The following is a 22,541-nucleotide window of genomic DNA, read 5'->3' as shown; positions in this document are numbered from 1 at the left end:
CAGTGTCTACCACCCAGCTGTCTGTATGAGTTAGTTGTTTGCTCATCTGTCTGGGTACAAAGAAGTACACGCCCTACTTTCACCAACCTCATTTCCATTGCAATGTTTCATCCACGCCTTTGGTCTAGAATTTTACTGATCATGCTTTTCTAGGCTCTCGGGATGCTTTTTTGGCACAAGCACAACATCGAAAAATCACTGGCTGATTTGCCCAACTTTACCCCCTTCCCAGATGAGTGGACTGTGGAAGATAAGGTTTTATTTGAACAAGCTTTTAGTTTTCACGGGAAGACTTTTCATAGAATCCAACAAATGGTAAGTGGATGAGACCATTGCTGCTTTGTCATCTGTCTGTCCCCCCAGGTGTGCAGGAGACATAGAAATATTGCCTGCAAGGCATATCCTCGTGTTCCCTACACCTCCCTGTAGGAAAAGCAGCTCGCTGCACGCTGCTCGGTGGATGAGAGGCCCCCAGCCATAGGAGTGGAGCCTTCCCAGCACTTCCCGGCCTGAAAGCTGTGGTTCAGCCCCCTTTCTCAGCTGCCATCCCAGTCCCTCTGGTTGGGATGCCTGAGATTAGTCCCACAGAAGGGATCTCAGATGGTTATTTGATAAAGTGGAGCATCCTGGCACCTGTCTGCCTGGGAGAAGTCTGCCTATCTTTTGAATTGTCTGGTGGACCGCTACCATGAAAGCTCATTGACAGTTACATTAGTGCTAAAATGAATTTTCAGAAATAACCCAAGAGTTATGTTAGAAATTTCAGGTGTGTGAAAACTGATTCATCCTAAACTGACTTCACAGTCTTTCATGGGCTAAGTTTCACTTACAGTCAAACTTCAGTAATTTGGAAATGTATTGATAAGAGTTCTTTTATGAATTTTTTCCTTAACATAGAAAAAGGGCTGTGACAGGCATTTCTGAGTATGTGAGAGTGATCCTTGTTAAGTGTGTCTAATAAGCACATGTGATTTTTAAAGATTAGCTTTAAATCTAAACCAACTCATTTTCTATTTACTTAGCTTCCTGATAAATCTATAGCAAGTCTGGTGAAATTTTACTACTCTTGGAAGAAGACGAGGACCAAGACCAGTGTGATGGATCGCCATGCTCGGAAGCAGAAACGGGAGCGGGAGGAAAGGTCAGGACACCCCTGGGCCCCCTTTTGGGTCCGTAGAACTTCCGAGAGCTGGTGGGCACGAGGAGGAAAGGTGGAGAGGCCGGGTGTCCCCAGCCCCTTCCTGGTGGGACCAGGACTTGCACGGATACTCTGTGGCTGAATGTTTGTGAACTGTGTGAACAGGTGTTGTTCCCTTTGGGTGTTTTTTCTCCCCACGCTCTTCCTGCACTCAGTGGATGTCCATTTTGAGTGAGCGAACTTTCCACATATTCTCTGCCCTTTAAGGATGTTTCCTTTTCAATAAAAAGGAATATATCCTAGGTTGGCATTTATTTCGTATGCTTATACGAGATTCGTTTGACATGTTGTTGTATTTGCTATATTAAAAGATGGCCGAACAGTTTAGGTTTCATTCCTCCCTTTTGACCATCTGTTCTGTGTGTGTGTGTGAGAGAAGGAGGTGATTTCTTAATAAGGATGTTAGTTTGAGAATCGCTTTCTGAGCAGGATGTACCCCAGCCACCACCCCCTCAGTCTTCCCTGAGGACGGACGTGGCCCTGTGCTCGCCGCAGAAGGCCCTCGTCTGGGCCCGGGGGCTCCTCCGAGTGCTCACAGGCAGGCGGGGTCCCCGCGCTCCTGCCCCAGGCCGCTGTTTCCTCAGCTCGGACTGAAGACGCTGCACGTCCATCCGGAGGGTGGCACATACAGGCGTAACGGCTTTTGTGTTAGGTTGGTAGGAATATAGGTGGCTTTCTAAAATTGTATTTTCCATACTTCCTATAATGTTATTTTTATAAATTAACAATAGAAGATAAAATGAAAGAGGATAAATGATATTCTCTCCATGGCCCATCTCAGGAGAGTGTTTTATGATTTCAAATGAAAGAGATTAACATGTGGGAGCAGATTGAGAGTTGAGGATTACTTTTGGAGAATTCAAATCTCTGGGCCTAACTGTGAAGTGCGAGTGTGCTGAAAACATCTCTGGAGCTCTTCCCAACTGCTGGAGTGTGGGGTTGATGGCTTTGCCACATCTGCGTGGTTTTTGGTCTGTAGCCTGCAAGCTTAGTGGGTCTATTTATGGATCTGTACTCAGGGACCAGAGAAAAGCAGCAAACACTACTGAACTTGTGATTAGTGTTGCAACTTTTGATTAAAATTGTTTTTTCCATTTTATGTCAGGTCTGGTGTAGTGTTTATAAGTTAAGCCTAGTACTGTAAGCAGGTGCAGTCAGCTAAGCTCAAGCCAGAATAAAAAAAAAATAGATTGGGATTTGTGTCCTGGAAAATGAAACAAGACGAGCACCAGCTGATGCACCCCCCTTCTCACTGTCCAGGGGCCTTTCTGTGTGTTACTACCGAGGGTGCTGAGAACCGCTCCCTGCCTCTCCCGGGTATCCCGCACCACTGTCAAGTGCACAGGGGTGGTGTCGCCGGCCAGGCACAGCGCGGAGGCAGGGCTGCCCGCCCAACGGGACTCGCCTGTGGAGGTCACGGCATGGGCTCGGACAGGCCCACCCTGGTCCCCTCTCCTCTTGGGCACTCTCTCCTCGGCCAGGGCCTCTCACTACCTGGGCCCCTGGGAGGGGGGGCAGGTATGGCACAGCGGGCCTGGTGGCCTGGGGAGGATCCCTGAAACGCGGTGGGCGCTGCCATCCAAGGCCTGCGTGTCCTGCTGCCGCTCGGTTCAGTCAGCTGTAACTGGGCACACTGGGGTGGACCGGGCACACTGGGGTGGACTGGGCAGGCCGATCGGCCTCTCCCAGCCTGTTTCCTCTCTCTTAGTGATGAAGGTCCTAACTGCTACAGAGTTCTGTTCTTTTCTTTTTTTAAATAAGAAACACTTCAAGGAAGGATAGAAACCAAAGTGCTTGAAGTGCCATATCAACATGAGTGTTCTTTTTAAAACAAATTTAATTTTAAAATACCAATTATCCAGGCTACTGGAAACCTCTCCCATTCCCAGACTTGTGTGTCGTCAATAGATAGATGGACTTGGAAGCGGCTTCCCTGGCCGTCGAGGCTGCTCCCCTTGTAGGGAGACCTGCTCGGGCAGCTGCTCAGTGTGTCTGGTGGTCATGCCCCGTCCTCCACTAGACGCCTGTGGGGAGTAAAGGAAAGGTCTTACGTTTGTATTTCAGTTGAGAGTAAACACTTTATAAATATAAAGCAACAGTCTTCAAGGCTGGTTTGGGAGTTACAAACTTATTTTAGTAGTTTACTTTTTTCATTTAGACTAAAAGAACTGTGGAATTGGTATTCTTTTATTTGAATTGTAAAATGGTTTTATCTCACCAGTCTGAAAACATATACCAACCTGTCATTAAATCAATTTATTGCTCATGTTTGTATATTAAGTAGAATTATTACAAAACAATCTTTGAGTAACTTGTTCTTGTCTTCCAGTGAGGATGAACTGGAAGAAACAAATGGAAATAACCCCATTGACATTGAGATTGATCAAAACAAGGAAAGCAAAAAGGAGGTATTTTTTTCCCTAGTACTCTTTAGGCAAATACATTTTGTTACTAGGTCCATAAGTAAAACATTCTTTATTCTATTTTAATATATTAAATTGTATGTACAAGGCATCATGAGAAGACTTTAAGCAGTCCTAACTTTGCTCTATAGAACTTAGAACTTTATTTGCCAAGAAATGTGAGTAAAGGAAGCCTTAAAGGGACAAGTATCATTAAGGGGTCAGGGCTTCGTCAGGGTGAGCAGGCCTTGCCGCCTTTTTCCTGAACCCTCTGCTCAGTAGGTTAGAACACAGTGCTGGCGAGGGCCAGGCCAGAGCCTGGCTGTGCTCTCAGTCTCCCTGGGCTCGCTGCTCATTCTGGCCGGCCCTGCAGGTCTGCACACTCTGGGTCACTAGGGGCCACAGAGAGCTGACCTACCCGGCACAGACCCTCCCGTCACTCAGGGCCAACAGTGTAGGGTACACAAGGGCGAGTCACACACACTGGGAATTTGTAATCTCTCATATCCTAAAAATCATGCTAGAGGCTTTTAGTCTCTAGATTTAAGGAGCCCACGAATCCCTAAAATTATGTATGACCTTTTTTTTTGTATATTTATAACTTTTTTGTTGTAAACTGTCCACTCAGAACAATGGGATGTCTGCACAATCTCATCAGCCTTTTGAAATGGGAGTTGTAGTCTTGGATTATTTTGCCCATTCATAGAAACCAGATAAAGTCTAAGTGTGATCCCCAAGGCTCTTGTGGCACAGGCTGGGAACCCTGCCCCGTCCAGGTCCAGATGCGACCTGCCACAGCACTGGGAGGAAGGGGCCGCACAGCTCCCAGGTGCCCTCAGTTCCCAGCCCCCGCTGGGTATTGAATCCCAGTGTGGATGTGACTTTTACATGTGTTCATATGTTTTTCTGGAGACACTTTCTACAGTTTCAGGAAAATCTCAAAGGGTTCTCTATCTTAAAAGGTTCTGAAGTATGAGAACAGGTCTTCTAGGTGTGGAAAACAAAAGGGGTTAGATATACCTAAATTTTAAAATTATATCAATAATACATGCTTTTTATAGATAAAGGAGGAAAGCTAAATAAACAGGAGAAAATGAAAATGATTTACAATAGTGTCATCAATAATCATTGTTAACATCTTGGTGACTTGCAATTTATGCCTATATACATAATTCTGAATGTATATTCACTTAAAAAAATACAAAATAGGATCTTAATGTACAATTTTTAAATAACTTTATGTTAACTCTGCTGTGAACATATTTTTATGTCAAATATCTATGTACAGCTATGTATTACTCCATCCTTTTGTAATTGAGTTAATCTTATGTTTTTTTTTCCCTCTGCTTTTTGCTATTATAAACAATGCTGCTCTCATAACTAAATATTTGTGTCCTTAACTTTTTCCATTTGAATTAATTTTTGGAAGTCAAACCGCTGAGTCGGAGTGCCCTGGGTGCACCTCGTGCTCCCTTGGCATGGTGTACCTCACTGAGCTGACACTGCTGGTTGGTTCTGGATGGCACTTGTGCCACTGGTTTATATGAATGCCCATATAGCAAGGTTACTTTAAGGGTCAGCCAGATTAGTGTTTGGGGGGTCAGGCTGTGCTTGCAGTTTTTATTAAGCTTTGTTTTGATGCATTTTTGTTTATTAGGTTCTTCAGTGGAAAGTTTTAATTGAAAGAGAAAGGCTCCATTTTATGTTGATTTCTGTAATTCTTATTTATAGCTTAGTTTCTGAATTCAAAAAAATAAGTGGTTAAATTTTAGTTTCTTTGCATACTAAAATGTTGTTAAAGTAGACACATGGTTAACGGGTGACCTTACTAAACAGCATAGTGCTGTTACAGAACATAGTTTATTGTCTACTACACTAATATTTTTGTGTGTTGTTTAATACCACTTGCTCAAGAACTTATCGGTCCCTTCATAGTTTGCATAGGGTTTTTATCTCAGTATTTTGAAATGTGAAGCAGAAGTCCTGAACATATTTTAGCTTTATCAGCAAGTGTTAATACACTAACAAGATGAGATAATGAACGATTACAAAAATTTCTTGTTCTTAAAATGGTTACTAGTAAGACATCATCCTTTCCTTGTCAAGATTTTACCGCATTTCATTTTCGAAGGTTTTGGTTTTAGAGAACACACTTAAAAATTAACAGCAGTCGTGCATTTGAAAATGACAGCATATATTTTTGAAGCAAGTTACACAATTGCCCTGAAAGTTAAGCATCATCCCCCAAAAAAAGGTGTGTAAAAAAAGTTAGTTTCAAAGTGAAGTTTTTTTGATCTTTGTAAACTTCTTTAAATATTTATATATATTTTATGTTTATGTTTTGTATATTTGCCTTTATATATTACATCTTATATGTCTTATATTTATTTAAATTATAAATAATTATAATTTAAATTATAAATAATTTTAAATGATCTTTATACAGGTGCTGAGTCACTTTTTGCTTTTTTCTCTCTGTGGTCACATGTCCATCTAAATTGCTGGGGACCGTTAGGATGGAATCCTCACTCATATACACAGCCGCCCCGGAGGAGAGTACAGGTGTTTCTCTCCTGCACTGCTGCGGGCAGCCGAGAACGCTAGTTGTCAGAGTCCTGAAGTGACAGGACAAGGGCGAGTCTGTGCAAGGAGGAAGTGGAGTCCACTCGGAAGCCAGAATTCAGTAGCCAGTGTTTCTGTCTGTTAAGCCCCATTGGGATTTGTAGATGGTGATTATGATTTGGCCTGCTGTTTATCTTAGATCGTTTGAAGCCATGCTGAAGAAATAGCTTATCACTGTTCAATGGGCATTTCAATGCTTTTTAGAGTCTCACTTATCAAATATGTGTATCGTGCAGGTGCCCCCTACCGAAACAGTTCCTCAGATCAAAAAAGAAAAGCATAGTGCACAAGCTAAGAATAGAGCCAAAAGGAAGCCCCCAAAAGGAATGTTTCTTTCTCAAGAAGATGTGGAGGCCGTTTCTGCCAATGCCACCGCTGCCACCACGGTGCTGAGACAACTAGACATGGAGCTGGTCTCGATCAAACGACAGGTACCCGTCGGCTGTCTGGGCGGCAGAGGGGCCTGTGCTTGAGAACTGTCGTGTTGTCACCCACCTGGAAGTTTTCTTCCCCAAATCTCAAAAGGGCATTTTGTTCCTAAGGAGCTGAACTGGCCTAGCGATTTTCCTTAAATCAACTTGGAAATCGAAGTTCATGTATATAAATCAATGTGTGTACCTCTCGGTGGTCTTCCCCGTGAGGACACGGCCCGGGGGCCCCTGTCTGCGGCGGGAAGGGCAGCCGCCTCCGGGCCCCGCCCACCTCCGCCTCCGGCCCCGCCCCCCTCAGGAGCCCCGCTGCCGCAGAGGCTTCCCTTGTGCCCCTCAGCCGCTGCCCGGCTTTTCCCTGGAGGTGGCCACTATTCTGACTTCTAAAAGAGTTTTATTTTCATGTTATTTTCCCTCCAATTTTGGGTATTACATAAACAAAATCATATGATGCGCTTTCTGTTATGTCTGGCTTTGATTCAACATGTGAGGTCTATCCATGCAGTGTAGAGCTCTAGTGCTTTCTCACTGTATAAATACTTGACAGCTTAGCTGTTTTACTGTTAGTAGATGTTTGGGTTGTTTCTTTCCATTTTTGGCCACTACAAGTCATTGGTGTGAGCGTTCTTGGTGAGACTCCTGGTGCGCGCGCTTGCCTCATTCAGCCGCGCTCCGGAGCGGGACGGCGGTAGGAGACCGTGCGGAGCGGCTCTTCAAAGTGGCTGTGTGTTTATGTGCATTTTGCTCCCACTGCATGGGGGTCTCCTGACTGTAGCACAATGGACATTTGGGGAAGTTCTGTGCTTTGTAAGATGTCTAGTGGCCTCCGGCCTTTCCCCACGCGGTGCCTGCCCCACCCCCACACAACAGAAATGTCTCCAGGCATTGCCAAATTATGGGAGAATTGCCCCTTTTTCCCATTGTGAGGCTTGCCTTTTCACTCTCTTTTTTTTTTGAGAGGGCATCTCTCATATTTATTGATCAAATGGATACAATAAAATTCTGTATAGGGGACTCAATGCACAGTCATTAATCAACCCCAAGCCTATTTCTCAACAGTCTCCAATCTTCTGAAGCATAACGAACAAGTTCTTACATAGTGAATAAGTTCTTACATGGTGAACAGTGCAAGGGCAGTCATCACAGAAACTTTCGGTTTTGATCACGCATCATGAACTATAAACAATCAGGTCAATTATGATTATTTGTTTGATTTTTATACTTGATTTATATGTGAATCCCACATTTCTCCATTATTATTATTATTATTTTTATTTTTAATAAAATGCTGAAGTGGTAGGTAGATGCAAGATAAAGGTAGAAAACATAGTTTAGTGCTGTAAGAGGGCAAATGTAGATTATCAGGTGTGTGCCTGTAGACTATGTGTTAATCCAAGCTAGACCAGGGCAATAAAACATCCACGTATGCAGAAGATTTCTCTCAGAACAGGGGGGGTGAGGTTCTAAGCCTCACCTCTGTTGATCCCCAATTTCTCACCTGATGGCCCCCCTGCGACTGTGCCTGTCTTAGGTTGTTCCTCCCTTGAGGAATCTTACCCGTCTCTGGCTAACCAGTCATTTTCCGGGGCCATACAGGGAAATGTATAGTTGGTAAGTGAGAGAGAAGCAATATTGTTTGAAAAGGTTAGCTTTTTGCTTCTTTGCAGATTTATGCCCTGTGGCTTCTATGCCCAGCATTTGTCTTGAGATGTCTTTACCACTTGGAAGAATTATGATACTTGGTAATTTCGATATGAGGCACAAATTCTATTTAAGGGTTGTAATTAGGAAGGAAGAAGAAAAGCTACAGAAGTAGCAGATGGAAGAAAACATGGGAAGATTGATTATTTCTTTGATATATCTTCTTGTAGAGTAACTTCAGCATGTATAGGTTTTAAACTACTAATTAAATTGCGTGCACACATTAACATAATAGGAATACAGCTACATAACCAAAGCAGACCTACAATTACCAGCCATATCCAGTGAAACCAAGAAAACCAGTTAGGTACCCTAGGCATTTGTGAAAACTTATCAATGATATGATGGATATTGTCTAACTGAGTTTGAATAGTTTGAGAAAAATCAGACAAATTAAAACAACACATTCCTGGGGACTGTTCACATCCCATGTGTTCTTTTAACAGTAGATAGTCTGTAGTCACACGATTTTGGAGCGCTGCAGCTTGCACTTCTCCTAATTCTTGGTTGTGTTCCGACAGTATAGATCCAGTCAAATTTGTTGTTTTACTGTATGCACAGGCCAGCTTAGATATCTCCTTCTTCATTCCCATGGCAAGTCCAGGAACCGGTGGGATGAATGCAGCTACAACTGCAGCATCGCCTGGATCTTTGTTGAGGTTTTTTGATAATCATCTTCTGGTATAACTCTTCCAGAGAGTGCTGATGTTGGAAGTTCTTCTTCATATCGCATCTTAATTCATTTTCTGGGTAGCGAAATTAGGCTTTGATCCTCTGTATAAACACAAACAAACCCTTTGCCCACACTTTGACATGCCCTTTATACCATTGTGAAGAACTTATTGGAGATCACCACACAGGAACGGCTTTTTTTTTTTTTTTAAGAGAAAGGAATATTATCAGAAAAATGTACTTCCATAGCTGATCATCTGACACCCTTTAAATGATCAAAATTAAGGATATTTAAAGCATGCATTAATTGGTGATTTGCAGTTAGTTTTATCTTATCAGGGAGTAATCCCCCTTTTCTTTCTTTCTTATTTTTTTTTTTGTTATCATTAATCTACAACTACATGAAGAATATTATGTTTACTAGACTCTCCCCTATATCAGGTCCCCCCCACAAACCCCTTTACAGTCACTGCCCATCAGCATAGCAAAATGTTGTGGAGTCACTACTTGTCTTCTCCGTGTTGTACAGCCCTCCCCTTTCTCCCCCCACCCCCCATTATGCATGCTAATCATAATACCCCCTTTCTTCTTCCCCCCCTTATCCCTCCCTACCCACCCATCCTCCCAAGTCCCTTTCCCTTTGGTGCCTGTTAGTCCATTCTTGGGTTCTGTGATTCTGCTGCGGTTTTGTTCCTTCAGTTTTTCCTTTGTTCTTATACTCCACAGATGAGTGAAATCACTTGGTATTTCTCTTTCTCCGCTTAGCTTATTTCACTGAGCATAATACCCTCTAGCTCCATCCATGTTGTTGCAAATGGTAGGATTTGTTTTCTTCTTATGGCTCAATAATATTCCATTGTGTATATGTACCACATCTTCTTTATCCATTCATCTACTGATGGACACTTAGGTTGCTTCCATTTCTTGGCTATTGTAAATAGTGCTGCGATAAACATAGGGGTGCATATGTCTTTTTCAAACTTGGCTGCTGCATTCTTAGGGTAAATTCCTAGGAGTGGAATTCCTGGGTCAAATGGTAAGTCTATTTTGAGATTTTGAGGAACCTCCATACTGCTTTCCACAATGGTTGAATTAATTTACATTCCCACCAGCAGTGTAGGAGGGTTCCCCTTTCTCCACAACCTCGCCAACATTTGTTGTTGTTTGTCTTTTGGATGGTAGCCATCCTTACTGGTGTGAGGTGATACCTCATTGTGGTTTTAATTTGCATTTCTCTGATAATTAGCGATGTGGAGCATCTTTTCATGTGTCTGTTGGCCATCTGTATTTCTTTGGAGAACTGTCTGTTCAGTTCCTCTGCCCATTTTTTAATTGGATTATTTGTTTTTTGTTTGTTGAGGTGGGTGAACTCTTTATATATTTTGGACGTCAAGCCTTTATCGGATCTGTCATTTACAAATAAATATATTCTCCCATACTGTAGGGTACCTTTTTGTTCTATTGATGGTGTCTTTTGCGGTACAGAAGCTTTTCAGCTTAATATAGTCTCACTTGTTCATTTTTGCTATTGTTTTCCTTGCCCGGGGAGATATGTTCAAGAAGAGGTCACTCATGTTTATATCCAAGAGATTTTTGCCTATGTTTTTTTCTAAGAGTTTTATGGTTTCATGACTTACATTCAGGTCTTTGATCCATTTTGAATTTACTTTTGTGTATGGGGTTAGACAGTGGTCCAGTTTCATTCTCCTACATATAGCTGTCCTGTTTTGCCAGCACCATCTGTTGAAGAGACTGTCATTTCCCCATTGTATGTCCATGGCTCCTTTATCAAATATTAATTGACCATATGTGTTTGGGTTAATGTCTGGAGTCTCTAATCTGTTCCACTGGTCTGTGGGTCTGTTCTTGTGCCAGTACCAAATTGTCTTGATTATTATGGCTTTGTAGTAGAGCTTGAAGTTGGGAGTGATATCCCCCCCCACTTTATTCTTCCTTCTCAGGATTGCTTTGGCTATTCGGGGTCTTTGGTGTTTCCATATGAATTTTTGAACTATTTGTTCCAGTTTGTTGAAGAATGTTGCTGGTAATTTGATAGGGATTGCATCAAATCTGCATATTGCTTTGGGCAGGATGTTCATTTTGACGATATTAATTCTTCCTAGCCATGAGCATGGGATGAGTTTCCATTTGTTAGTGTCCCCTTTAATTTTTCTTAAGAGTGACTTGTAGTTAACAGGCTATAGGTCTTTCACTTCTTTGGTTAGGTTTATTCCTAGGTATTTTATTCTTTTTGATGGAATTGTGAATGGAGTTGTTTTCCTGATTTCTCTTTCTATTGGTTCATTGTTAGTGTATAGGAAAGCCACAGATTTCTGTGTGTTAATTTTGTATCCTGCAACTTTGCTGAATTCAGATATCAGTTCTAGTAGTTTTGGAGTGTAGTCTTTAGGGTTTTTTATGTACAATATCATGTCATCTGCAAATAGTGACAGTTTGACTTCTTCTTTACCAATCTGGATGCCTTGTATTTCTTTGGTTTGTCTGATTGCTGTGACTAGGACCTCCAGTACTATGTTGAATAACAGTGGGGAGAGTGGGCATCCCTGTCTTGTTCCCGATCTCAGAGGAAAAGCTTTCAGCTTCTCGCTGTTAAGTATGATGTTGGCTGTGGGTTTATCATATATGGCCTTTATTATGTTGAGGTACTTGCCCTCTATACCCATTTTGCTGAGAGTTTTTATCATGAATGGATGTTGAATTTTGTCAAATGCTTTTTCAGCATCTATGGAGATGATCATGTGGTTTTTGTGTTTCTTTTTGTTGATGTGGTGGATGATGTTGATAGATTTTCGAATGTTGTACCATCGTTGCATCCCTGGGATGAATCCCACGTGGTCATGGTGTATGATCCTTTTGATATATTTTTGAATTCAGTTTGCTAATATTTTATTGAGTATTTTTGCATCTACATTCATCAGGGATATTGGTCTGTAATTTTCTTTTTTGGTGGGGTCTTTGCCTGGTTTTGGTATTAGGGTGATATTGGCTTCATACAATGAGTTTGGGAGTATTCCCTCCTCTTCTATTTTTTGGAAAACTTTAAGGAGAATGGGTATTATGTCTTCTCTGTGTGTCTGATAAAATTCCGAGGTAAATCCTTCTGGCCCGGGGGTTTTGTTCTTGGGTAGTTTTTTGATTACCGTTTCAATTTCTTTGCTCATAATTGGTTTGTTTAACTTTTGTGTTTCTTCCTTGGTCAGTCTTGGAAGGTTGTATTTTTCTAGGAAGTTGTCCATTTCTTCTAGGTTTTCCAGCTTGTTGGCATATAGGTTTTAATAGTAGTCTTTAATAATTATTTTTATTTCTGTGGAGTCTGTCGTGATTTTTCCATTCTCACTTCTAAGTCTGTTGATTTATGTTGATTCTCTTTTTCTCTTAATAAGTTTGGCTAAAGGCTTATCTATTTTGTTTATTTTTCTCAAAGAACCAGCTCTTGGTTTCATTGATTTTTGCTATTGTTTTATTCTTCTCAATTTTGTTTATTTCTTCTCTGATTTTTATTATGTCCGTCCTTCTGCAGACTTTAGGCCTTATTTGTTCTTCTTTTTCCAGTTTCAATAATTGTGATGTTAGACTATTCATTTGGGATTGTTCTTCCTTCTTCAAGTGTGCCTGGATTGCTATATACTTTCCTCTTAAGACTGCGTTTGCTGTGTCCCACAGAAGTTGGGGCTTTGTGTTGTTGTTGTCATTTGTTTCCATATATTCCTTGATCTCTATTTTAATTTGTTCATTGATCCATTGATTATTTAGGAGCATGTTATTAAGCCTCCATGTGTTTGTGAGCCTTTTTGTTTTCTTTGTACAATTTATATCTAGTTTTATACCTTTGTGGTCTGAAAAGTTGGTTGGTAGAATTTCAATCTTCTGGAATTTACTGAGGCTCTTTTTGTGAGCTAGTATGTGGTCTATTCTGGAGAGTGTTCCATGTGCACTTGAGAAGAATGTATATCCTGTTGCTTTTGGATGTAGAGTTCTATAGAGGTCTGTTAGGTCCATCTGTTCTAGTGTGTTGTTCAGTGCCTCAGTGTCCTTACTTATTTTCTGCCCAGTGGATCTATCCTTTGGGGTGAGTGGCGTGTTGAAGTCTCCTAAAATGAATGCATTGCATTCTGATTCCCCCTTTAGTTCTGTTAGTATTTGTTTCACATATGCTGGTGCTCCTGTGTTGGGTGCATATATGTTTAGAATGGTTATATCCTCTTGTTGGACTGAGCCCTTTATCATTATGTAATATCCTTCTTTATCTCTTGTTACTTTCTTTGTTTTGAAGTCTATTTTGTCTGATATTAGTACTGCAACCCCTACTTTCTTCTCGCTGTTGTTTGCATGAAATATGTTTTTCCATCCCTTGACTTTTAGCCTGTGCATGTCTTTGGATTTGAGGTGAGTCTCTTGTAAACAGCATATAGATGGGTCTTGCTTTTTTTTTTTTTTTTTAATTAATTAATTAATTTATTTTTTAAATAATTATTTTTTATTGAAGGGTAGTTGATGCACAGTATTACATTACATTAGTTTCAAGTGTACAACACAGTGGTAGAACATTTATATACATAATTCTAGATTCCAGCTATCACCCTACCAAGCTGTTACAATATCTTGACTATATTCCTTATGCTATACATTACATCCCGGTTACTTATTTATTTTACCATTGGAAGTCTGTCCTTTTTTTTTTTTTTTTTGTGAGGGCATCTCTCATATTTATTGATCAAATGGTTGTTAACGACAATAAATTTCTGTATAGGGGAGTCAATGCTCAATGCACAATCATTAATCCACCCCAAGCCTAATTTTCGTCAGTCTCCAATCTTCTGAGGCATAACAAACAAGTTCTTACATGTAGAACAAATTCTTACATAATGAATAAGTTACATGGTGAACAGTACAAGGGCAGTCATCACAGAAACTTTTGGTTTTGCTCATGCATTATGAACTCTAAACAGTCAGTTCAAATATGAATACTCATTTGGTTTTTATACTTGATTTATATGTGGATACCACATTTCTCTCTTTATTATTATTATTTTTAATAAAATGCTGAAGTGGTAGGTAGATACAAGATAAAGGTAGAAAACATAGTTTAGTGTTGTAAGAGAGCAAATGTAGATGATCAGGTGTGTGCCTGTTGACTATGAGTTAATCCAAGCTAGACCAGGGCAATAAAACATCCATGTATGCAGAAGATTTCTCCCAGAACAGGGGGGGTGAGGTTCTAAGCCTCACCTCTGTTGATCCCCAATTTCTCACCTGATGGCCCCCCTGCGACTGTGCCTGTCTTAGGTTGTTCCTCCCTTGAGGAATCTTACCCGTCTCTGGCTAACCAGTCATCTTCCGGGGCCATACATGGAAATGTAGAGTTGGTAAGTGAGAGAGAAGCCTTATTGTTTGAAAAGGTTAGCTTTTTACTTCTTTGCATATTTATGCCCTGTGGCTTCTATGCCCAGCATTTGTCTTGAGGTATCTTTACCACTTGGAGGAGTTATGATACTCGGTAAATTTGATATGAGGCACGAATTCTATTTAAGGGTTGTAATTAGGAAGGAAGAAGAAAAGCTATAGAAGTAGCAGGCGGAAGAAAACATGGGAAGATTGATTATTTCTTTGACATATCTTCTTGTAGAGTAACTTCAGCGTATATAGGTTTTAAGCTACTACTTAAATTGCGCACACACATTAACATAATAGGAGTATAGTTACATAACCAAAGCATACCTGTAATTACCAGCCATCTCCAGTGAAACCAAGAAAACCATTAAGGCACCTTAGGCATTTGTGAAAACTTATCTATGATATGGTGGATATTGTCCAACTGAACTTGAACAGTCTGAGAGAAATCAGACAAATTAAAACAACCCATTCCTGGGGACTGTTCACATCCCTTATGTTCTTTTAACAGTAAATAGTCTGTAGTTGTAAGAGTTTGGAGCGCTACAATTTGCACTTCTCCAAATTCTTGGTTGAGTTCCAACAGTATAGATCCAGTCAAATTTGTTGTTTTACTGTATGCACAGGCCAGCTTAGATATCTCCTTCCTCATTCCCATGGCAAGTCCAGGAACTGGTGGGATGAGTGCATCTACAGCTGTAGCAGTGCGTGGATCTTTGTTGGGGTTTTTTGATGATCATCTTCTGGCATGAGTCTTCCAGAGAGTGCAGATGTTGGAAGTTCTTTTTCATATCGTATCTTAGTTCATTTTCGGGGTAGCCCAATTAGGCTTTGATCCTCTGTATAAACACAAACAGACCCTTTGCCTACACTTTTATATGCCCTTTATACCCTTGTGTAGAACTCGTTGGAGGTTACCACACAGGAACTGCCCTTTTTTTTTTTTTTTGCTTTGTTTTTGGTATCACTAATCTACACTTACATGACGAATATTATGTTTACTAGGCTCTCCCCTATACCAGGTCTCCCCTATAAACCCCTTTACAGTCACTGTCCATCAGCATAGCAAAATGTTGTAGAATCACTACTTGCCTTCTCTGTGTTGTACAGCCCTCCCTTTTCTCCTACCCCCCCATGTATGTTAATCTTAATGCCCCCCTACTTCTCCCCCCCTTATCCCTCCCTACCCACCCATCCTCCCCAGTCCCTTTCCCTTTGGTACCTGTTAGTCCATTCTTGAGTTCTGTGATTCTGCTGCTGTTTTGTTCCTTCAGTTTTTCCTTTGTTCTTATATTCCACAGATAAGTGAAATCATTTGGTATTTCTCTTTCTCCGCTTGGCTTGTTTCACTGAGCATAATACCCTCCAGCTCCATCCATGTTGCTGCAAATGATTGGATTTGCCCTTTTCTTATGGCTGAGTAGTATTCCATTGTGTATATATACCACATCTTCTTTATCCATTCATCTATCGATGGACATTTAGGTTGCTTCCAATTCTTGGCTATTGTAAATAGTGCTGCAATAAACATAGGGGTGCATCTGTCTTTCTCAAACTTGATTGCTGCGTTCTTAGGGTAAATTCCTAGGAGTGCAATTCCTGGGTCAAATGGTAAGTCTGTTTTGAGCATTTTGATATACCTCCATACTGCTTTCCACAATGGTTGAACTCACTTACATTCCCACCAGCAGTGTAGGAGGGTTCCCCTTTCTCCACAACCTCGCCAACATTTGTTGTTGTTTGTCTTTTGGATGGCAGCCATCCTTACCGGTGTGAGGTGATACCTCATTGTAGTTTTAATTTGCATTTCTCTGATAATTAGCGATGTGGAGCATCTTTTCATGTGTCTGTTGGCCATCTGTATTTCTTTTTTGGAGAACTGTCTGTTCAGTTCCTCTGCCCATTTTTTAATTGGGTTATTTGTTTTTTGTTTGTTGAGGCGTGTGAGCTCCTTATATATTCTGGACGTCAAGCCTTTATCGGATGTGTCATTTTCAAATATATTCTCCCATACTGTAGGGATCCTTCTTGTTCTATTGATGGTGTCTTTTGCTGTACAGAAGCTTTTCAGCTTAATATAGTCCCACTTACTCATTTTTGCTGTTGTTTTCCTTGCCCGGGGAGATATGTTCAAGAAGAGGTCACTCATGTTTATGTCTAAGAGGTTTTCGCCTATGTTTTCTTCCAAGAGTTTAATGGTTTCATGGCTTACATTCAGGTCTTTGATCCATTTTGAGTTTACTTTTGTATATGGGGTTAGACAATGGTCCAGTTTCATTCTCCTACATGTAGCTGTCCAGTTTTGCCAGCACCACCTGTTGAAGAGACTGTCATTTCGCCATTGTATGTCCGTGGCTCCTTTATCAAATATTAATTGACCATATATGTCTGGGTTAATGTCTGGATTCTCTAGTCTGTTCCATTGGTCTGTGGCTCTGTTCTTGTGCCAGTACCAAATTGTCTTGATTACTATGGCTTTATAGTAGAGCTTGAAGTTGGGGAGTGAGATCCCCCCTACTTTATTCTTCTTTCTCAGGATTGCTTTGGCTATTCGGGGTCTTTGGTGTTTCCATATGAATTTTTGAATTATTTGTTCCAGTTCATTGAAAAATGTTGCTGGTAGTTTCATAGGGATTGCATCAAATCTGTATATTGCTTTGGGCAGGATGGCCATTTTAACGATATTAATTCTTCCTAGCCACGAGCATGGGATGAGTTTCCATCTGTTAGTGTCCCCTTTAATTTCTCTTAAGAGTGACTTGTAGTTTTCAGAGTATAAGTCTTTCACTTCTTTGGTTAGGTTTATTCCTAGGTATTTTATTTTTTTGGATGCAATTGTGAATGGAGTTGTTTTCCTGATTTCTCTTTCTGTTGGTTCGTTGTTAGTATATAGGAAAGCCACAGATTTCTGTGTGTTGATTTTGTATCCTGCAACTTTGCTGTATTCCGATATCAGTTCTAGTAGTTTTGGGGTGGAGTCTTTAGGGTTTTTTATGTACAGTATCATGTCATATGCAAATAGTGACAGTTTAACTTCTTCTTTACCAATCTGGATTCCTTGTATTTCTTTATTTTGTCTGATTGCCATGGCTAGGACCTCCAGTACTATGTTAAATAACAGTGGAGAGAGTGGGCATCCCTGTCTAGTTCCCGATCTCAGCGGAAATGCTTTCAGCTTCTCGCTGTTCAATATAATGTTGGCTGTGGGTTTATCATAGATGGCCTTTATTATGTTGAGGTACTTGCCCTCTATTCCCATTTTGCTGAGAGTTTTTAACATGAATGGATGTTGAACTTTGTCAAATGCTTTTTCAGCATCTATGGAGATGATCATGTGGTTTTTGTCTTTCTTTTTGTTGATGTGGTGGATGATGTTGATGGACTTTCGAATGTTGTACCATACTTGCATCCCTGGGATGAATCCCACTTGGTCATGGTGTATGATCCTTTTGATGTATTTTTGAATTCGGTTTGCTAATATTTTGTTGAGTATTTTTGCGTCTACGTTCATCAGGGATATTGGTCTGTAGTTTTGTTTTTTGGTGGGGTCTTTGCCTGGTTTTGGTATTAGGGTGATGTTAGCTTCATAGAATGAGTTTGTTAGTATCCCCTCCTCCTCTATTTTTTGGAAAACTCTAAGGAGAATGGGTATTATGTCTTCCCTGTATGTCTGATAAAATTCCGAGGTAAATCCATCTGGCCCGGGGGTTTTGTTCTTTGGTAGTTTTTGGATTACCGCTTCAATTTCGTTGCTGGTAATTGGTCTGTTTAGATTTTCTGTTTCTTCCTGGGTCAATCTTGGAAGGTTATATTTTTCTAGGAAGTTGTCCATTTCTCCTAGGTTTCCCAGCTTGTTAGCATATAGGTTTTCATAGTATTCTCCAGTAATTCTTTGCATTTCCGTGGGGTCCGTCGTGATTTTTCCTTTCTCGTTTCTGATACTGTTGATTTGTGTTGACTCTCTTTTCTTCTTAATAAGTCTGGCTAGAGGCTTATCTATTTTGTTTATTTTCTCGAAGAACCAGCTCTTGGTTTCATTGATTTTTGCTATTGTTTTATTCTTCTCAATTTTATTTATTTCTTCTCTGATCTTTATTATGTCCCTCCTTCTGCTGACCTTAGGCCTCATCTGTTCTTCTTTTTCCAATTTCGATAATTGTGACATTAGACCATTCATTTGGGATTGCTCTTCCTTTTTCAAATATGCTTGGATTGCTATATACTTTCCTCTTAAGACTGCTTTTGCTGTGTCCCACAGAAGTTGGGGCTTAGTGTTGTTGTTGTCATTTGTTTCCATATATTGCTGGATCTCCATTTTGATTTGGTCATTGATCCATTGATTATTTAGGAGCGTGTTGTTAAGCCTCCATGTGTTTGTGAGCCTCTTTGCTTTCTTTGTACAGTTTATTTCTAGTTTTATGCCTTTGTGGTCTGAAAAGTTGGTTGGTAGGATTTCAATCGTTTGGAATTTTCTGAGGCTCTTTTTGTGGCCTAGTATGTGGTCTATTCTGGAGAATGTTCCATGTGCACTTGAGAAGAATGTATATCCCGCTGCTTTTGGATGTAGAGTTCTATAGATGTCTATTAGGTCCATCTGCTCTACTGTGTTGTTTAGTGCTTCCGTGTCCTTACTTATTTTCTGCCCAGTGGATCTATCCTTTGGGGTGAGTGGTGTGTTGAAGTCTCCTAGAATGAATGCATTGCAGTCTATATCCCCCTTTAGTTCTGTTAGTATTTGTTTCACATATGCTGGGGCTCCTGTGTTGGGTGCATATATATTTAGAATGGTTATATCCTCTTGTTTGACTGAGCCCTTTATCATTATGTAGTGTCCTTCTTTATCTCTTGTTACTTTCTTTGTTTTGAAGTCTATTTTGTCTGATATTAGTACTGCAACCCCTGCTTTCTTCTCACTGTTGTTTGCTTGAAATATGTTTTTCCATCCCTTGACTTTTAGCCTGTGCATGTCTTTGGATTTGAGGTGAGTCTCTTGTAAACAGCATATAGATGGGTCTTGCTTTTTTATCCATTCTATTACTCTGTGTCTTTTGATTGGTGCATTCAGTCCATTTAGATTTAGGGTGACTATTGAAAGACATGTACTTATTGCCATTGCAGGCTTTAAATTCGTGGTTACCAAAGGTTCAAGGTTAGCCTCTTTAGTATCTTACTGCCTAACTTAGCTCACTTATTGAGCTGTCTGGAGATTCTTTTCTTCTCTCCCTTCTTATTCCTCCTCCTCCATTCTTTATATGTTGGTTGTTTTATTCTGTGCTCTTTCGTGTTTCCTTTAACTGCTTTTAGTGTGTAGTTGATTTTATTTTTTTGCCTTTAGTTAGTATTTGGTTGATCTGCTTTCTTTGCTGTGATTTTATTTTCTCTGGTGACATCTGTTTTGTTTTAGGAGTGCTCCTGTCTAGAACAGTCCCTCTAAAATACCCTGTAGAGGTGGTTTGTGGGAGACAAATTCCCTCAACTTTTGCTTGTCTGGGAATTGTTTAATCCCTCCATCATATTTAAATGATAATCTTGCTGGATACAGTATCCTTGGTTCAAGGCCCTTCTATTTCATTGCATTAAATATATCATGCCATTCTCTTCGGGCCTGTAAGGTTTCTGTCGAGAAGTCGGATGATAGCCTGATGGGTTTTCCTTTATAGGTGACCTTTTTCTCTCTAGCTGCCTTTAAAACTCTTTCCTTGTCCTTGATCTTTGCCATTTTAATTATTATGTGTCTTGGTGTTGTCCTCCTTGGGTCCTTTCTCTTGGGAGTTCTGTGTTTATTTCCATGGTCTGTTCGATTATTTCCTCCCCCAGTTTGGGGAAGTTTTCAGCAATTATTTCTTCCAAGATACTTTCCATCCCTTTTCCTCTCTCTTCATCTTCTGGTACCCCTATAATACGGATATTGTTCCTTTTGGATTGGTCACACAGTTCTCTTAATATTCTTTCATTCCTGTAGATCCTTTTATCTCTCTCTCTGTCAGCTTCTATGCATTCCTGTTCTCTGGTTTCAATTCCATCAATGGCTTCTTGCATCCTGTCCATTCTGCTTATAAACCCTTCCAGAGTTTGTTTCATTTCTGCGATCTCCTTTCTGGCATCTGTGATCACCCTCCGGACTTCATCCCATTTCTCTTGCGTATTTCTCTGCATCTCTGTCAGCATGTTTATGATTCTTATTTTGAATTCTTTTTCAGGAAGACTGGTTAGGTCTGTCTCCTTCTCTGGTGTTGTCTCTGTGATCTTTGTCTGCCTGTAGCTTTGCCTTTTCATGGTGATAGGAATAGTCTGCAGAGCTGGGGCCAGTGACGGCTGGAAGGACCTCCTTTCTTGTTGGTTTGTGGCCCTCCTCTCCTGGGAGAACAGCGGCCTCTAGTGGCTTGTGCTGCGCAGCTGCGCGCAGACAGGGCTTCTGCTTCCTGCCCGGCTGCTATGGAGTTAATCTCCGCTGTTGCTGTGGGCGTGGCCTGGCTCGGGCAGCTACTCCAAGATGGTGGAGTCGCGTTGGAGCAGGAGCGGCTGGGAGGCTATTTATCTCCGTGAGGGGCCTCCGTGCTCCCTGCTGCCCAGGGGGTCAGAGTGCCCAGAGTGTCCCAGGACGCTTCCGTCCAGTTTTGGGGTCCCTGTCCCTTTAAGACTTCCAAAAAGCACTCAGAAAAAAAAAATTTAAAAATTAAAAAAAAAAAAGCCGCTTGCTTTTCTTTTTCCCTGGGCACCGGCTGCAGGGACCCGCTCACAGGTCTTGCTGCCCTGTTTTCCTAGTACCCAGGGCCCCGCGCACGCACTGTGTCTGCGCTCTGGCCCGGATGGCTGGGCTGGGTGTTCGGCAGCCCTGGGCTCCGTCTCCCTCCCGCTCTGCCTGCTCTTCTCCCGCCGGGAGCTGGGGGGAGGGGCGCTCGGCTCCCGCGGGGCCGGGGCTTGTATCTTACCCCCTTCGCGAGGCGCTGGGTTCTCGCTGGTGTGGATGTGGTCTGGATATTGTCCTGTGTCCTCTGGTCTTTATTCTAGGAATGGTTGTCTTTGTTATATTTTCATAGATATATGTGGTTTTGGGAGGAGATTTCCGCTGCTCTACTCACGCCGCCATCTTGGCTCCACCCCCCGCCTTTTCACTCTCTTAATGGCATATTTTGATGAACAGAAATCCTTAATTTTATGGTAGTCCAATTCCTCATCCTTTTGTGGTTAGTGCTCTTTGAGTTCTGTTAACCTTCCCTAAGGTCATGAAGATGTTCTCACGCTGTCTTAAAGACATTGTTTGTCTCTTACATTTTGCTCTTCAGCCTACCTGGAAATGTTCTGTGTATGTTCTTACGTGTAGGGTCATTATTTGTTTTTTGCATATGGATATCTAGTTAAACAAGTACTCTTTATCGAAGAGACAATCCTTTCATTGATCCTGTCTGCCACTATCAATACCATATAAGGTAGAGAATCCACATCTTATCCATGAGGGTGACATGTCCCCCTACTGGGATAGGTGCTTCCGTTCCCTCCGTGCTTTGTTGTCTTCTGTGTGCAGGCCTTGTACGTCCTTTGTAGGAGACGCCCTTGGATGGGTGGTGCTCCTTTGATGCACTCACGAAGGATGTTGCTTTGAGAATGAGTCCTTTGACAGCTATTTGCCTCCAGCATGAGAAGTGGCTCGACGTAACGTGACCACTGCTCAGCACACGTAGGCTGGGAGCTCGGCCGGGCAGGCAGTATCCCTCATTTGCTCACTGGAGGTCAGGGCACATTGTGGGCTGGTGGTTTTTGCTTTCAGTTTTTGTTGCTTTGACTTGCTAATCTTGAAAGATGATTTAATCTTGGAAGATTGAAGAGGAGGCCACCCATCATTTCATCGACGAGGGGTGGGCTCTGCGGATCCCCTGCCTTCTGTGGGGCGGGGTGGGGGCAGCGCAGACCAGGGACCAGGCTTGCTCCCAGGAAACAGGACTGGTCTGGTATTGCCTGTGGACACTGCTGCCTTCTACTATTAGGCGAATCACTTAATCTTCCTGGGCCCCTTTTCAAATGAGGAGATGCGTCCCCGCCTGCCCGACCTCGCGGGGCGACGGCCGCTGTGCCAGCGCCTCTGAGTGGGCAGAGCCTTCGCGTGGC

General features: G+C 41.6%; 1 protein-coding gene across 3 annotated transcripts in view; it reads left to right on the top strand.

The window, feature by feature from the left end:
* RCOR1 (REST corepressor 1) overlaps positions 1-22,541 on the top strand; it is a 176,669-nt gene that overhangs the window by 127,335 nt on the left and 26,793 nt on the right. For all 3 annotated transcript variants that reach the window (XR_005024148.2, XM_036882174.2, XM_036882172.2), the window contains 4 exons: positions 154-315; positions 1,023-1,141; positions 3,528-3,606; positions 6,459-6,653. Coding sequence is in view for 2 of the 3 variants with exons in the window: in XM_036882174.2 (XP_036738069.1) it covers positions 154-315; positions 1,023-1,141; positions 3,528-3,606; positions 6,459-6,653 (555 nt within the window). In the remaining variant the exon portion in view is untranslated. The remainder of the gene's footprint in view (positions 1-153; positions 316-1,022; positions 1,142-3,527; positions 3,607-6,458; positions 6,654-22,541) is intronic.

The sequence above is a fragment of the Manis pentadactyla genome, chromosome 11, assembly GCF_030020395.1.
Source record: "Manis pentadactyla isolate mManPen7 chromosome 11, mManPen7.hap1, whole genome shotgun sequence".
Taxonomy (NCBI): Eukaryota; Metazoa; Chordata; class Mammalia; order Pholidota; family Manidae; genus Manis; species Manis pentadactyla.
Note: the sequence above shows the minus strand (reverse complement) of the source record. Positions and strands in the feature narration are given on the sequence as shown.